Source organism: Otolemur garnettii, unplaced genomic scaffold (assembly GCF_000181295.1).
Source record: "Otolemur garnettii isolate 467f Iridium unplaced genomic scaffold, OtoGar3 scaffold00197, whole genome shotgun sequence".
NCBI classification, from domain to species: Eukaryota; Metazoa; Chordata; class Mammalia; order Primates; family Galagidae; genus Otolemur; species Otolemur garnettii.
In genome coordinates this window covers 1,473,792-1,491,066 of record NW_003852592.1, presented here as the reverse complement: position 1 = coordinate 1,491,066, position 17,275 = coordinate 1,473,792, and the positions used below count along the sequence as shown (strand labels likewise).

At 42.3% G+C, this 17,275-nt stretch overlaps 1 protein-coding gene across 1 annotated transcript in view; it reads right to left on the bottom strand.

The window, feature by feature from the left end:
- Window positions 1-641: 641 nt before the first annotated feature.
- ZMAT4 (zinc finger matrin-type 4) overlaps window positions 642-17,275 on the bottom strand; it is a 350,346-nt gene continuing 333,712 nt past the window's right edge. Inside the window, exon 6 of the mRNA XM_003801079.2 lies at window positions 642-742. Coding sequence (XP_003801127.1) covers window positions 642-742 — 101 coding nt within the window. The remainder of the gene's footprint in view (window positions 743-17,275) is intronic.

The following is a 17,275-nucleotide window of genomic DNA, read 5'->3' as shown; positions in this document are numbered from 1 at the left end:
GTTATTTTTTTCTTATTTTATTAGCATTTTATTAATAGTCCTAGCAGCAGCTTTCAGAATGCCCAGAAAGCTAATGTAAATTGTTCTTGAAGACATGAACGGCATCGATATAGGGGAAATGAAGCCTGATTAGTGTTTTCTGGTTTGAAATTATGAGAATCGTTGAAAAAACGTAATGAGCTTCCATTTAATTGGAAATAGTTATGGGTATAAATGATTTAATATACCGAGGCATTGTTAAGTTTCTATAACAATCAATAATATTCATCAAAAAAGACAAAGTGATGAAAGACAGTCACAGAATTTATCTTCACAGAACCAAAGTCTGGCACATCCTGCAAGGGTAACAGTGTTTACTTAAGAACACTTAGTTTAGACCTAAAAGTGTCCCCAGGTTCGTAAAAGCGTCCTGAACTGTCATTGGAAAAATGAAAAAGAAAACATATTACTTGTGCTTAAAAAAGGGGGGTGCGGAGGAGCAGCCAATCTTCAAGTAAGCATAAATACCTTGGGAACTATAAGGCTAAAGAAATATAATTCCCATCTACTTAGTTTGAAATCAATGAAGTATTTTGCCTTTAGTCATCTTGCTAAAAATCACGTAGAAAAAAACTGCAGAGCTTTCAAAAGCACAAAGGTACCTACTTGGTCTGGTGCTTAGAGCCTTTGAGGTGGGCGTGATACTGTTCTATGGAGTTCAGGGAGACACTGCAGATGGTACACCTGTAATTGCGCCTCAGACCTGTGGACAACAGACAGACCTTGTTAGCGGCATCTACCTGCCAACCATGTGAGCGAACCCCAGCATCCCCAGAAGTTCAGCATCTGAGAGGCCGTCAGGTCCACCCCACCAAGGGCCCTTCAATCCCTCCCTGCAGAGAGCAGCCAGCAGGGCGCTGAGTGGGAGGGGGAATATGAACGTGTCAGAAGCAGTCGAGAGTCTGAGAGCATCCATCTTTGAATGGAGGTAAAAGATTTCTGGACATTTTATAACTCAAACAAAAGAGCATTACACTTTTTCCCTAAAGCACATAGACATAGTTTGACGTCCTCTCTGCAGTGAAATTTGACCCTCCAGAGAAAAGCTGCCCCCATTCCTTTCTCCCCTCCTTTCACTTCATTCATTCACATACCACTTCTAGGATCATCTTATAAAATGGAACACCCAGGAGGTGGATAATCTATCAGGCTGGTTCCTATGGAGTCTTACTTTTCCCCAGGGAATTTAGAAGACAATCTATTCATCCGACTGTCCACTGATTTAATTAATTCATTAATACAGCATCAAATTTAGACTAGGGTCAAGACATCCCAAGATGAGTGACAAGCTGTACTTTGCTTTCACAAAGTTTAGTAAAAATATTGACTGTTTTGCAGCATTGACTCATATAGGGCCAACTTGTATTAGAAAAGCTACTCCAGCAGCGTGAATTTAAACATGGCCACAGATCAGCCCAGCATGGACCACAGCACTAGCAGCAGGTCCCTTCAGAGCGGAGAGAAGGTTGAAGCCAGTCACGGGCTGAGACCTTGGAGTATGGCCCTGGCCCTCCTTATTCTTGCTTGTGGAATGTGGGGAAATTTCATAATTGGGTTTCTGGCTTCAGTTTTTTCATCTTCAAGGTGAAGGCAAAGCCAGTCACACCACTGGATGTCACGGAACTATGTGAATAAAATACAGTAAGACCCCTCTGAGTTGACCACCTTTGGGACTGCAAGAAAATGCCCCACAGACAGAGGCGGTCAACACAGACAATGAGGCTTACTGTACTGGCACATAAATGTGGTGTGTGTCTGGACTAAGAAAATTAGGTCAACATGAGGAGGTGATCGGTGTAGGGAGATGGTCCACTACTGTTGAGCACATGAATGCTGCTGGCATTGGTTTCCTGCAAAATTCTGTTTCACCATTATGAAATTCAGGAGTAAACAATGACTGCATTGTCTACTGGTTAATGCATAGTATTTTCTTTCTAAGAGGCAAATTTATTCTCTATTTTCCTAAAAAGAAAATAAGTCAAAACCTATGAGAGCTCTATTGTACTGGCAGTTCCCTCAGAGAAGAGTGTGGAGTTTTCTCTCTCACCCCAAGCCTTTGGGGCAGAGATTCAGCAGATCTTCCCAGAGAGCTGAGATGCCTTCTTATACCCGGGAAGCAGTGGGCTGGACTCCGACACCACCTGCAAGATCCCAGGGATGAGAGACTGTGGTGTGTGAGTTACTCTGACAGCAAAGTATAAGACGTGCCAAGAACTGGGCAAGGCTTATATTCTCAGAGCTTGTCAGAACAAAAGAGACAGAAAAGTTGCCCACAGACTGCGTGTGCACCCTGGGTCAGAGAAGCAGCTGATCCAATGACGTCTTAGGTGCGACCCACAATGGCTGCCTGAACTTGAGGGCAATGAGTCTGTGGCAGAAAGATGCTGGGGTGTTCAGCTGGTGATGTAGGTGCTGAAAGTGACCTGCGAGGAGATACCTGGCTGATATTAAGTCACGGTGAATCCCCAAAAAGCCATGAGAAGGATAATCAGCGTGCAGCCTGACCAAGTCTCGCAGCACCCATGTATAACATCAAGTAAACTTTCATTTCCTTCACCTTTTTAACCTTCTTCCCTGTGTCACTCAGCCCTGAATGAACCAGAATCCACCCATCAAGGTAAAAGAAGAAAAGCAAAATCCTCAGAAGGACAAAAAGCAGAAGCTCCGGACAAAGACGAAGGGAGGAACCTCCCACACCTTCTCTCCCCTGCGGTGGGCAGCCAGATAGACCTGAGCTGGTGGAGGGGACTCAGTCTCCATCAGTTCTGGAGATATTACACGTTTTCTCCATCCTGGATATGCTAATTAAGGAAATGGAGAGTTCACAGATTTACGAATGTGTAAAGAATTGTTTACTACTTGAAAGTAAGTGAAAATTCATTAAATTGTCCTAGCTTCTGTCCGAAAGTTGGGAAAGAATAAACCCACAGAGACAGCCTGAATAGGTGAATGGAAGATGAGCATCGGTTACTTTCCGATCTTATCAAACCCAGCGAGTCCTGCGAACTGCATGTGAGCGTGCTCCCAGAACTGCTCTCGAGCCCACAGTTGTGGACCAAGAGTAGGGTTTCCCGGAGGCGTCCACGTTCTTAGGGACCAAGCACTTGGCACAGGAGCCTATTTGGAACAGATGTAGTGAGCTGGGCTGGCTAGTCTAAGACCTTGTTTTTGTTTCATTAACATAATTAGGCACTGACTTGACTAATTGCTCAATTAAGAGTTATTTTAATTATGGGGAGATCTACTAAAAATCCACAAATATCCAGGATCTTCTTAGGAAGCAATCAAAGAGATCCAACACTTCCCAGGCACAAATCACCCACATCTCAGTTCCCCCCAGCAATAAATCTTGAACTAAAGTAATTGGATACGTCCTCCAGTGACGATGGTGAAACGCAGAATCCCAGCAACAGTATCTGGAGATTACAACGCCATGAGTCTTAGATGGGGCTTGGAAATGCACAAGAAGATTTTAGACTGTAACCCTCAACCCCACTTGACAAAAGAACTCTCAGAAAAATCATACTTCTTTTGAGAACTTGGATTTGTCAGAGTAACACTGGATCTTATTTTCCAAAAAAAGTTATTCCATAAAAACAGCTGTGTTTACACTGTCTTTCTATTTCACAGGTGTGCGTGATTCAGAAAGATAACCTGGTCCCTAAACTCAGAGTCTGTAACCTCAGACTGTGAACTCAGGACCAGCATGCAAGCTATCTGAATGCTTCTGCAGGCCTGACCCTTTCTCCTCTTTTATGCATGGAATCAAAATATGAAAACCAGCTTTCAGCTTCCTCCCTCCAGACTTCTACATCAATTTTGTCATAGCAAATGGTAACTACTATTTATTAATATATGGGACCTCTTTGGACTACAAGCTAACCAAAGGTCTCCTCATAACAAACAGGGGTTCAGCTTAGCAATGGGCATAAATATTTATGCTTTAAAATGGGCAATTTTTTTAAGAACTCCAGCAAATCTTTAAAAAATACTCTGATCTGTTGCTTTCCATAATAGCTCTCATGCTCTGCAGCCAAGCAGAGGCATGGGCAGGAAATGTTTGGAACTTTATTCCAATATGAACTACAGGGATTATAAACTGGCAAGTCAATGCATATAAACAAGAACAAAAGCAAAGAAGGGGCAGAGGAGCCCTCCCCCACACATGACATCGTGTCCTTGGCGGGAATTTAGTGCTTTATTAATGCTCAGTTGAAATCCTAATTACTTTGGAATTATGTGGCTCTCTTTCTCCTTAGAGATCTAGAGAATCTTATTATTAAACCACAAACGCTAACTTTCTCATTCATTTTCAGCATAATACCACATGAAGAGTATTCTAAAACCTTTGTGGACCAAAGGGTTACTTCTGCAGGGTTGCCTGATGTATGTTAGAAAAATATGGTCCCTGCATGCAAAGAGCTGACAGATAGTCCCGTTGGAGAGAGAAGTCACATATGCAGTTAGCAACATTGCAAGGTGGACCATTAAAAGCACCCCAGTGAGGACAAATTGAAATGTGAGAGGAACTAGAAGACTATTTCTAATTCAAAGGATCTGGAAAAGCTTGAAGATGCATCACTTTTGTGTTTAAATTTCCTAGCACAATGTTAACAAAACAGATGGTCCTGAGAAGTTTACGTGTATGTGTATGTGACTACTTGCCGTGTCTTTTCAAGTCTAGTAAAGCTAGATGTCCCTATGACATCCATTGTATCTATTCTACATGTATGTTAAGGAAACATCACTGAGCCTTTATTGTGGTGCCAGACCTTTTGCTGATGTCAAAAATATAGGAGAGAATAAGACAGAGTACATTTCATTATGGAGCTCATCACAGAGAAACATAAGAAACAAGGAAATTGAAAAAAACATGCTTAAAGGCTGAGAAAGTGTCACATGGGGCAAACAGGAGAATGAGAGAGAAAACTGATAGGAAGAAGGTGATTCTGGATATGATGGTCAATAGGATTCCCTGAAAAGTATGAGATGAAACCAGGGAGGGCAGCCTGTGATATGAAGAACAGGGAGAGTCCTTCAGGGAGGGAGAAGAGCAAGGATAGAGGCCAGAGTGGAAATGGACTTGAACAGGATGAAGGCGGTGAAAGAGAACACACTACACTCCCTGTCTGCCCACAATTCTATGTCCAGCAAAAATGTCCTTCAAAACTAAAGACGGATGAAGAACGTTCTCAAAAACAAAAACTAAGAGAAGAGTTTGGCAACCAGTGTGTACAACAGAAATGCTTCATTTAGGTCTTCAGGTGGAAGGAAATGACACCAGATGTCAACTCAAATCTGTAGGGAAAAAATGACATCAGACACTTTTCATGGGTGTGTATCTGTCTTTTAAAATTTCTCTTAATTTATTTGAAGACAGCAAATAAGATAAAGCAAAAACTATAATATATTGCAGTGTACATACTATGTATATATATCTCACACGTATATTGTCTGATGTACACACACATGAAGCAGAAGCTCCAGTATGGGTTGGAGCAGAACAGTGCTGCTGAGAGATTATACTTACCTGCAATCATATCCTATTAACTCTAAACTAACAGTGGTAACTTAAGGATCTATACAGCAATCCCTTAAAACAACCATTACACAAACGTAAAGAAAGAAAACTAAAAAGCATATGGAGAAAATAAAATATAATAAAGAGTATTTGACTCACCCCCCCCAAAAAAAAGGCAGGAAAGAAGAAATAGACAGGAAACAGATGAAACAAACAGAAAACAAATTCTAAACGATAGAGCTAAATTCAACCCGATTGACAGCGACTTACATATAAATGGATTAAACACCCCAAAGGCCAGAACTGCCAGATTGGATAAAAAGCAAGATCCAAATACACAAGGAATTCAGAAAATGCGCTTTGTGCACGTACAGGTCTAAAGTAAAAAGACGGGAAGTAACATGGTGATACGCCAGGAGCACAGGGGGCTGAGGAAGGCAGGAACGTCTCCGTTAACATCAACACAACAGACTTGGCGGCAAGACATTTTACCAGGGATAAAGGAGATGCTTTGTAATGACAAAGAAGGAAATTCAACGGGGGAACTTAACAATTCTAAACATGATTTAGCCAATACTAAAGCCTAAGAACACCTCCCAACATCTACGAGAATTAAGACTGATCATATGCAGTTAGCTTTAAATGTAAAAGCTAGAAGTATAAAGCTTCTAGAAAAAATATAAAAGAATATCTTCATGAGCTTGGAATAGGCACAGCTGTCTTAGGAAACGAAATGTATTGATCATTAAAAGCTGACAAATTGGATTTTATAAAAAGTAAAGGCTTCTGCCTGTAAAAGATGCGATTAAGAAAACAAAATGGCAAAGCACTGCCTGAGAACAAAGTGCTTGTGATACGTACATCTGACACCCAACTTGTTTCCAGAGTACACAATGAACTCCTCCAAACTGATAATGAAAAGACAATTTATTTTTTTTCAAAAGAGCACAATGTTTGATCAGGTATGTCACAAAAGAAGGTGTGAAAACGTGTTCCACATCACTTGTCACCAGAGAAATGAAAATTAAAAGAACAATTTACACCATCTCACACACACCACGAAACCTAACACCAGGTAAAATGACGCCCACCGTGAGCGGCCGTGTGGAACGAGTGAGATGTCACACGCTTCCGAGGAGACGGCGAAACTGGACCACTACTTCTGAAAACCCACTGACCGTCTCTTATCAAGTTAAACATACACCTGCCCTATGACTCATGATGTCCAGGAGTAGAAATTCTACCCTGAATGAATAAAAACATACTATTTAAAAAAAAAAGATTTGTACAAGAATATTACTAGCACCTTTATCCAAAATAGCCAAAAATGCAAAAAACCCCTCGTGTCTATCACCACAAAAGCTGATCAACAAATCATAGTATATTCATGTAATGGAATAATACCTAGAAATTAAAAAGCATTGGCTGATGAATGCAACAATATGTGAGTTAAAGGAACCCCCAAATCGTAGCATGCAGGTAAAACAGCCAACAGAAAGGGACACAGGCATTAGTCATGTAAAACTCAGGACCCACAGAGCTGCTGTGTATTAACAAAATTCAGAACAGTGTTACTCTGGGGATGATTAGCTAGAGCTAGGACAATGCTCCTGATCTTGATTTGGGATGACTGTTTCAGGGTATCTTCATTTACCAAAATTCACTGTACTGTGTATTCAAGATCTGCACATTCCACTGAATTTAAGAAACATAAAATGCTAGATGGATGTGGTTCTACACAGAAACCTCGGCCAAGCAGACGCTTTACTTTGGTCAGTCTCCATTCTCTTTTACTCTCTGCAACTTTCATTGTTCTGCTTTAATAGAGAGAAAACTTCATACTGATGCTTTTACAAACTTTCAACACTTGAAGAAACATCCACACAGGTTCTATATTGTAATGTTTGCTAAGGTTTTGAAATATAAAAGTCAAAACAATAAGGCATTTGTTTTTGAAGTATTTTCTTCCCCACTTCTTAAACAGCCATTAAACAAAATATCCCTTATAAGGATTTGTCATCTTCTAGCATTTAGAAAAAAAAACCACTAACATGATGGCATACAAAAGCCTCCTATGCTTACTTTACCCATTCACTCATCTACTGTTCGCAATACCATTAAGAGAAGATATTATTTATACACTGATTTAGCAGATGAGGAAACCATGGCATAGAAACTTGCCTAAAATCACCAAGCTAGCAGGGGACTAGCTGTTTAGAGCTGGTGCCTCTTGGCTCAGGACTGCACACTCTCCCCCCACACAATGCCCCTTTGACAAGTGCCTAGAAGAGAACCACAGAAGTACAACAGGCTCTCACAGACCATCCGGTCCAGGACGCACACACCTGTCCACTTGACAGGTGAGACTCATACACATTCAGGTCTTATCCCCAGATGGCTGTGATTCGGTCAGTCTAGACTAGAATATAGAAATCTAAATTTTGTATAGCTGCAAGTTTTGAGGAAACCACTGGTGTACCCAGAAACCCCATGTGGAGATGTATGAATCTGTTGTATGAATCTGTTACGTTTTCAACAAGCAGAATCGATTTCTGTGTTAGCCCTGACACCATTCACCAGCAGAACTCCTTACGTCTGGAGACTGTTCTTTCCTAAGTCCAGCTGAAGTCTGCCCACTGGCTTGAGCTCTGCTTGGTAGGGGCCCCAGCACAAGTTTATTCCCATCTGTTCAAATACATCAACTACTTGAAGAAAGTGATTGTGCCCCAAAGGTTCTGTTTACTGGGCTGGAAATCATTAACACTTCGCAGAGTTCTTCACTGTGATGTGCACTCGAGCTGCCGTCATCTCCGTCACTGCCTTCTGAATAGCATTTCCTGTTTGTTGATGACCTTCTTAAACTGAAGGCCAGTTCCATTAGTGGAAAGTAGGGAAGGATGGAAGGGACGCCATGGTCCATCAGCCGTCTGTCCCTGGTGAGGGGCAGGGTGCCATGATGTGCTTTTCCTGTCTATGCCACGCCACTCCAGCACGCCAACACCAACTGTAGAACACGCCAGCAGACCGGGGAGTCATGGCCACACAGGTGGCACTTAATGCCACGGGGATGGTTAGGGCACCTATGGAGGTGGAGCAGGTGAAGGGAGGACAGTCCAGGACAGCGAGGGAGCGCGTGGCACAGGTGAAGGGAGGACAGTCCAGGAGAGCAAGGGAGCGCGTGGCACAGCACCGCTTGTTATACGACCACTTCTGACCTGCTCTCCTGATGCACAAGGCAGGAGCCAGGACCTCACACACCTCCAGCTTCCTCAAGCTCCTGGGCCAGACGCATGTGCAGGAGCCAGGACAAGCCTGCAGGTGCCCCATCCCTGAGGCTGAAGGCAGCAGGCACGGACACGGCCTCCCGTTCGTCTTTGCACTTCTCTACCTCACCACCATTCTTCTTTCCTGGCTGTAAGCCCAAGACTGGATGCAGAAAAAACAAAACTAAACTAAACTAAAGCAAAGCAAACCAAACCAGCCTCAGGTAGACTGTCTCAGCAACTCCCAAACTGCACAAGGTGCAATCCCTGTACACACACTCTTTGCTCTTCACCCACATCAGTCTTGCTGGTTTGTACTCCTTATCTTGCCCCAACTGATATAGAATTTGGGATTAACAGGATCAAGGAAATCAAGACACTAAAGCTTTTCTAAGAGGATGAAAGCGTTGTTATTATCACATTTAATCCTCAAAACAACCTTATGAATAATATGAGCTCTTTTGACATATGAGAAAACCCTGGTTCAAAGACACTAAAGTCATAAAACTACCAAGTGGAAAAGTCCAATCTGACTCTCTTTATTTCTGATTTCAAAATTAGTGACCTTAATAACTACACCAGGGCTTTTAAAACAAAGACAGGAGCGAGGGAGAAGAACAACGAGAACCCTGTGTTAAAAAAAAAAAAAAAAAAAACACCTTATTTTGAAACTAATCTGTGAAACAGATAAAGCATGGTGCTCTGGTTGAAATGCGGGTTGAGGGGTCTGAACAACAATCAGTTTCCCATCAATTCCTGGCCCAAGTAAGGGACCACCACAGTGTGCCATGTCACCCTCTTAAGGATGTGAACCTCAGTCTTCCACGATGGCCACAGACCCTCTCTGGAGGTTCATCTAAGGAAACCTCACTAAAATCAGGGTTTGCCACAGCCACAGTTAAAGAGCCTGTATTCTGTTATTACCCAACGCAGCAGACTTTCCAAAGTACAGGATATTTAAATGCTTAGTTTTCTGAATTCATCCCGCTGCCTGCAGGCATAGACTGCGGGGTACCAAACAGTCAATTAAACAAAGAACACACATTTTCTAAAACAATCCTTCCTTTTTTTTAAATAGTATATATGCAAAGCTTTGAAAATGGAATCAGGAAGCAAATGGCTTTGCATCTTCAAAAGCTGTTTCCAAACAAACAAAACCTAAAGCTAGAGAATAAATTTATTCTCAGTAATTAAAAGACAATTTTAGCCCTGTGGGATGCCTGACCCAAGACAAGGCTGGAAAATTGTCACCCTACTGTGAAATTTCAGAAGGGACAGAATAGATCATTCTCAATATTTAAAGAGCTATTTTACAGGAAGACGGTTTAGATATATTTTCTCTGGCAGGGGATAAATGATAGATTTTATACTTTGAGCAAATCAGCCCTCATACAACTTTTATTCCAGTCTTGGAGGTGGTCACCATAGCAAACTAATTCCTTAGTAAACCACAGAATTGCACTTTATTTTTTGTTTTTGCATCTGAATTGTATATTAAGAAAACAGAAATAGACCCACTCTGAGTTGAATTGTACACAAGTGAATTTTAACCATTATATTAAACAGCAACATAGAGGGGAAATATCTTCTTGGTCTGGGTTTAGATGTGATGCAAATGGAAATTCATAGAACACAAAATACGCTTTTTCTTTAAGTCCCGTGGCGCTGCCATAGATCTCAGTGAATACAGACAAGCTACATAACACAGCACGGCAATTTTTTATGGAAAGTGTTTTCATAAAATTCATTTTTTCTAGAATACAATTTTTTCTTTTTGGATTTTTTTTTTAAATTTCAGATTGATATGAGGGTACAAACGGTTAGGTTACAATGTTCGCATTTATTAGGTTGTGGCTGTGCCCTACTCCCAGGAGGTGTGCCCATGAAGGGGAAGCTCACCAATCCCTTTCCCTCCTCCCCCTCCAACTTGAATTGAACTGAATTCTTCTCCTATGTGGCTTCATATTAACATTGAGTACATGAGATACTTGCTTTTCCATTCTTGTGATACTTTTAGTAAGAAGAAAGTGTTTCAGCTCCATCCAGGTAAATACAAAAGATGTAAAGTCTTCATCTTTTTTTAAGACTGACTAGGATTCCATTGTATCCATATACCACAGTTTATTAATCCATTCATAGGCTGATGGGCATTTAGGGTGTTTCCACATCTTGGCAATTGTAAATTGAGCTGAGATGAACAATCTAGTGCAAATGTCCTTATGATAAAATGATTTTTGTTTTCTTCTGAGTAGACACCTAGTAATGGGACTGTAGGATCAAAGAGAAGGTCTATTTTGAGTTCTTTGGAGATTCTCCGTATTTCTTTACAAAGAGGTTGTGTTAGTTTGCAGTCCCGCCAACAGTGCAAAAGCAGAATGCGATTTTTGAATACAGATCGCCTCATGCCTAAAACGGGTTATACTCATAACACCAAGTTGTGGATTATGGCCTCAAGTCACACAATGGGTTAAATTAAAGCTCAAGCAGTGGCTTGTTACCATCTGGGGTGGTAGAAAGTGGTGTATACAGAGGGCGCCAAAAAGCGTATATGCACTTTAAGAAAGGAGAAAACTATTAATACTGTGATACTGAATATAAACCAATAACAACAGACGGATGCAAGCCATGCTGAGCACCTCCAGGAGTTGCGGAGTCTAACAGACTTGAGCTCTGCAGTTTTAACACGGTTTTCCCTTTCTTAGCATGGCTACATTTCTTTGGCACCTCTGACACAGGAGAAGCCCAGAGTCTGCCTCTTCCCTCCGCGTCTGCAGTGGCGGCACTTCCAGTCACTTCTTCCCAAGGGTTGGAGATTCTTGGCCTCTACAATTTCCTGTCAATAGTAGTGGCAGGTCCACAGCTCTCGAAGAAAATTACGATATTTTCCTCTTAGCTGCATCTGCCGAGGATGTGACTGTCAGCTCTGCTAGAAGTCCTAATGCATCTTCACCAACCTTGGCGCTGGAGCTGCCCCTGCTGCCTGGCCAACCCAGAGGCCCAGGGAAGCGAGAGCAGCACTGGTGGTGATTCTCAACAAAGCTAAAAAGGTGGTGGCCGAAGGGTCAACTGTCAGTATCTCCTTCTCATCACTTAACAAATCAGCCTGTGTTGATGCCCTCTTCTCCTCTCTGTCTTTCGCGTACGAGTTGGCTGTTTGGAGCTGAGGTATAATCTTCAGAGTCCTTCTAGCTTGTTGATAATCCTTCTCCCCTGCTTGAGGACATAAATGGCTCTCACAGTCAGGTCTCTATCTGCTTTCAGAAGCCGGCCAGCCACAGACTGTGCTAAGTTTTGGCTGAATGCTGTTCCCCTGCATCACTGGTCTTTTAATAATGATATTTGAACTTATAAAGTCTTCAATGCCAGAAGAAAACACCTTTAAGGTTGTTGGCCAGTTTGGGTGGAGAGAGCGTTATGAAGACAGTGGCCCTGAATCCCCTGGAAGCAGCCAGACAGTTCCTCCCCCACCTTTCTCCTCTGAGCCTTCCTGATGGGGGTGCCCTGATGCCTGGCAGTCCTACTGTGACTTTCAAAAGTCCTTTTTCTGGGTACCCGTGACAGGAGACCTCCCAATTTAATACAATTATCCCAGTGGACTTACCTATTTATAGAAACACACCTGGCCTTGTTTAATTTACAATGTAACAGAGAATCTACCCTAACAGTTGATATTTGGAAACAAACATGTTGTATGGAGTTTAGAAAATGACTATGCTTTAATAATTTCCAATTGTATTGGGGCCTGAGAATGAGCAGGAGACAAAAGAAATCAGAGTAGAGCTCTAGCTACACGTCGTTTTCACGGGAGGACTTCACACTCCCCCGTTTTCATCCTACTCTTCTTCTTCTTCTTTTTTTTTTTTTGCAGTTTTGGCTGGGGTCAGGTTTTAACCCACCTCCTCCTCCAGTATATGGGGCCGGCGCCCCACTCCTTTGAGCCATAGGCACCACTTGATCCTACTCTTCTCATCTAACCCTGATGTGTCTCCCTTCCCTAAACTGGGGACGACTTTACCTACTACAGAGTTGATATGAAAATTAAATGACTTAATAGAGGCAGACAACTCAGAAATGAACAAAATACCTCAATAAATGTAAACTTTGATTATTTTAAATCATGATGGTCCTTTGCTTTGGACAAAAAAAAAAAAAAAAAAAAGACCTAACTCCCGAGTGAGACATTTCACAATAATTTAATATTTTGGAAAGAAAACTCGTTTTTGGCATTCCAATGCATATTCAAATTATTCTGGAAGGCTGCCTTCTCTCCAGATGCTATTTATACACATCTTGACAGGTCAGATGCATCCTCATATACTAATCATCCTATATTTGCTTGGCATAAAGTTGAATAGAAAATTAGCTCTATTGTTCATTTTTAAAAAGTTTTTGACAACACGGAAGGTATGACATTACAGGAACTGCTTCTAAGAACATTGTTGACACAGTGGATCTCAACATATTTTGCCCGCTTTGTTCTTAAATTGAGTGATTGAGGTTATTGAATAGGTAATTAGCCAAGTTCATAAATCAGATAAAAAGGAAAAAGCAGCAGGGTATGTTGGAAGTCGTGTAATTGCATGTTGTTGTTTTTTCTTATTTTTAAGGAGAGCACTCGAGCATCCGTCTGAAAGGCTGTTATCTTTTTTCTTCTATCAACAGCCTTTGCTAACAATACCATTTGTTCTGCAGTGTGGCTGTGAATACTGAGCAAGCAGCAGCTTTGGGAAGAGTGGCGATACCTTTGTAACTGTTTCAACTGATTTCCCAGAAGACTAAGGTCTGATAACCCAAACAGAAAGACAGATATATTAGATACGCGTGTGTAGGTACACACACACACAGAGACATAGAACCTAGTCGTGGTGCTTAACCATGGGTAAGCTCTGAGAAGTGCGGCATGAGGCGATTCTGCTGCGTGTGACCATCCCAGTGCACTCCCACGGCCCAGCCTACCACACACCCAGCTGCAGGGTGTCGCCTACTGCTCCCAGGACACAGACCTTACAGCATGTGCTGACGACTGTAGGAAACTGTAACACAGTGGTGTTTGTGTATCTAAATATACTTAAACTTAGAAACAACACATTAAAAATGTTATAAAACATTTTAAAAAATGGTACACCTGTATAAGGTACCTACCATGCATGGAATTTGCAGAATTGAAAGTTGTTCTGGGTGAGTCAGTGGTGAACGAACATGGAGGCCTAGGTCAAAGATATCTCTGAACACCACCGTGGGCTTTATCTACACTGTGCAGTTAGGCTACGCTAAATGTGTTATTATTATTTTACTTTATTTCAGATTAATATGCAGGCACAAATGATTAGGTTACACTGTTTGCATTTGTTAGGGAAAGTTCAAGTTGTACTTGAGTCTTTTATCCGGGGGGGTGTGCTGTACCCTCACACTGTGCCCATCAGAGGAGAGCTCACCAGCCCCCCTCCTGTCCTCTCCCCCTTCCCCCATTTGAATTTAATTGCGTTTTTTCTCTCATGCAGGCATATAAGTTGTGTAATTGATTCATTTCAAAATATATAAAATTTTTTTTTCCTTCTTCGATAAGCCTGCACTCATTATATTTTTATTTTATAAACTTTTTTTAAACTTTTTGACTCATAGTAACACTTAGTTCAAAACACACATGGACAGCTGTGCACAAACATTTTCTTTCTTTGTATCCTTAATCTATTAACATAAGCTTTTCCTATTTTTAAAATTTCTTTTTTTTTCACTTTTTAAACTTTGTCATTAGAACTAAGACACAAAACACACACATTAGCCTAGGCCTGCGCAGGGTCAGAATCTCCCAGACGCGCCCAGCGGTAGGAGTTCTTCAGCTCCATTCTCACCTTACGGGACCACTGTCACGTGGCCCACGACTGTCTGTGCTACATTAGTGAATCCTTTCTGTTCTTCATAGATGTGTATTTTCAAATCCACCAGCTCCCTGAAATTTATATATTTGAACCCCCCAAATCAATAGAGTAGCCCATGTTCCCAGTGAAGGCTGAACAAGGCAACGTCTGCTTCCCCCCCTGAGATGCAGGGTACAAGGACAGTAAGAGACAGAAAGTGGGGTGCAGGAAGCTATGGCTCTGAGGCAAGCTGGCTGGACCTGGGACCCCAACTCTGGCACCTGTTAGGGGGGTGGCCTTAGGCAAGTCACAAGGCTTCTGAGCCTCCTTTTCTCTTTTGTTAAAGAAAATAGAAAATAACAGAATGAGTTGTTTTTAGAATTTAAGATTGTACTCTGTATGAGATATGGGGATGGCTGGGTAGATGGATGGATGGGCAGATAGGCAGATGTACATTTTTCTTCCAGGAGCAATAAGTCAGTGCTGGCCAGGCCAGTGTTTCGGGGTGGGAAGGCCCTGCAGAAGTTGACCATGTTGGACAGAGGACCGAGAGTATACGCAGACACGTGCACACAACGTGGGAGGCCAGGACAGAGTAAGGACTTGCAGGCTGCCCAGTGACTCTGGTTTTTTTTTTTTTTTTTTTAATGATTCCTTTTATTTATTTATTTTTTTGGCCGGGGCTGGGTTTGAACCCTCCACCTTCAGCATATGGGGCTGATGCCCTACTCATTGAGCTACAGGTGCTGCCCCGTGACTCTGGTTTTTGATCAGAATGCACAGACAGCAAGCCACTGGACAGAATCCCGGACAGGGTCATGCCGCTGCCTGCTGTGTTGAGAACTGGCTAAGGTGTGTTTGTGTGGAAACCAGTCACGGTCATGTAGATTAGAAATTACAGTGGCCTGGGGTGGAACGGTAGCCCCCAAATCGCTTAAAGCCAAAAATGAGGCTAGAATATCCCCTTCTCTGCTGCCCTTCCCAAAAAGAAGAAAAGCAGGAGTGATTTAACTACCAAGGTCCCCATGTCTAAAACCAACTCTCCCTCTCCCAGACCCCTGCACTCCATTTCCAGCCTGCGGGCGCAAACATTTCACCTTATTCTCAAATCCTTTTTCAACCCCTCCCAGTCCAGAGTCACATTCTGTTCTGGATCTTCAGAATAGATCCAGAATCTATTTTTACTTTTAAAATAATTGCTCTAATTGTGGTAGAATGGACAGAACACAGAGTCCACTGCCGTAACCACTTTTTTTTGAGACAGAATCTCACTATGTTGCCTTCAGTAGAGTGCTGTGGCATCACAGCTCAGAGCAACCTCAAACTCTTGGGCTTAAGCGATTCTGTTGCCTCAGCCTCCCAAGTAGCTGGGACTACAGGCACCTGCCACATGCCTGAGTATTTGTTGTTGCTGTTGTTGCAGTTTCTTTGTTGTTTAGCTGGCCTGGGCCAGATTCAAACCCTCTAGCCTCCGTGTATGTGGCTGGGCTGTAACCACTGTGCTGCAGGTGCCAAACCTGCCTTGACCATTCTTAAGAGCTCAGGACAGCCCAGGACATCCCCTCCTCCCCTGGCTCTGCCCCCTCCACACACCTGCATCGGGGCTGTACTTGCTGCTCCCCGAGTCTGCTCATCTCCACACATGTGCTCGGCTCACCCCAAGCTCCTTCCTGACGTCCTTCAAATGTTACCTTCCCAGGGGAGCTTTCGTGACTGCTCCAGCTAAAACGCAAACCTCAACCCTACTGCCTATTTCTGTGATATTACTCTCTGCCATAGCGCTTAGCACCAGGCAGCATATCATATTTTTCACTTTTAGTGAAAATGTTCTGAAATGCTGCATCAAAATCTCACATTCAGAAAGAGAGATGTTTCTGTCTCCTGTTAACTCTTCTATCTCCAAGCCCAGAGGAGTGCTTGACATACCCAGGTGCCCCATAAATGTCTGCACGGATGAACAGATGAACAAATGCAATAAGAGCCATTAAAGGTAATGCAGACAAGTTGAAGTCTGAAGAGATGCTTGATCTTTAGAGAAATAGGCAAACGGTTCTTTAGAGAAATAGCCAAATGGTTCTTTCCTCTTGGTTACCTGGATGGGATAATTCATTGAGCTGTTGCGTCAGTTTGATGGCAACATAAAACTAAAGCGTATGGGCGAGGCAGCAGTTTCAAGAGTAAACACAGGGCGTCCCCAAAGTCCCCACACACAGAGAAATGGGGAATTGTAACTGAACGTACCTTTCTTTACAAAATACTCAGTACAAAACTTCAGTAAATACATGGTGACTTTGAGACACCTTGTGTGGTGCCCTCCTCCTCTCACCAAGAGTCCAATCTGCCTTCTCAAAAGGAAGTCTTGGAAGAGGCAAAGAGCAAGTGCATTTCTCCTTGAGTTTTGTGATACAGGATTAGCCATAGTTTGGCGTGACACAATTTAGTGGAGCTTTTTTTTTTCCTTACATGCCAATATAAGAGTTATATTCTTATTCTGAACAATGCATAATGTATATTTTAAAGGGTATCATGAATTTATTTAGGAATTATATGAGAACATGTATGGTAAAATCAATAAAATATCAGTCTTAGAATTC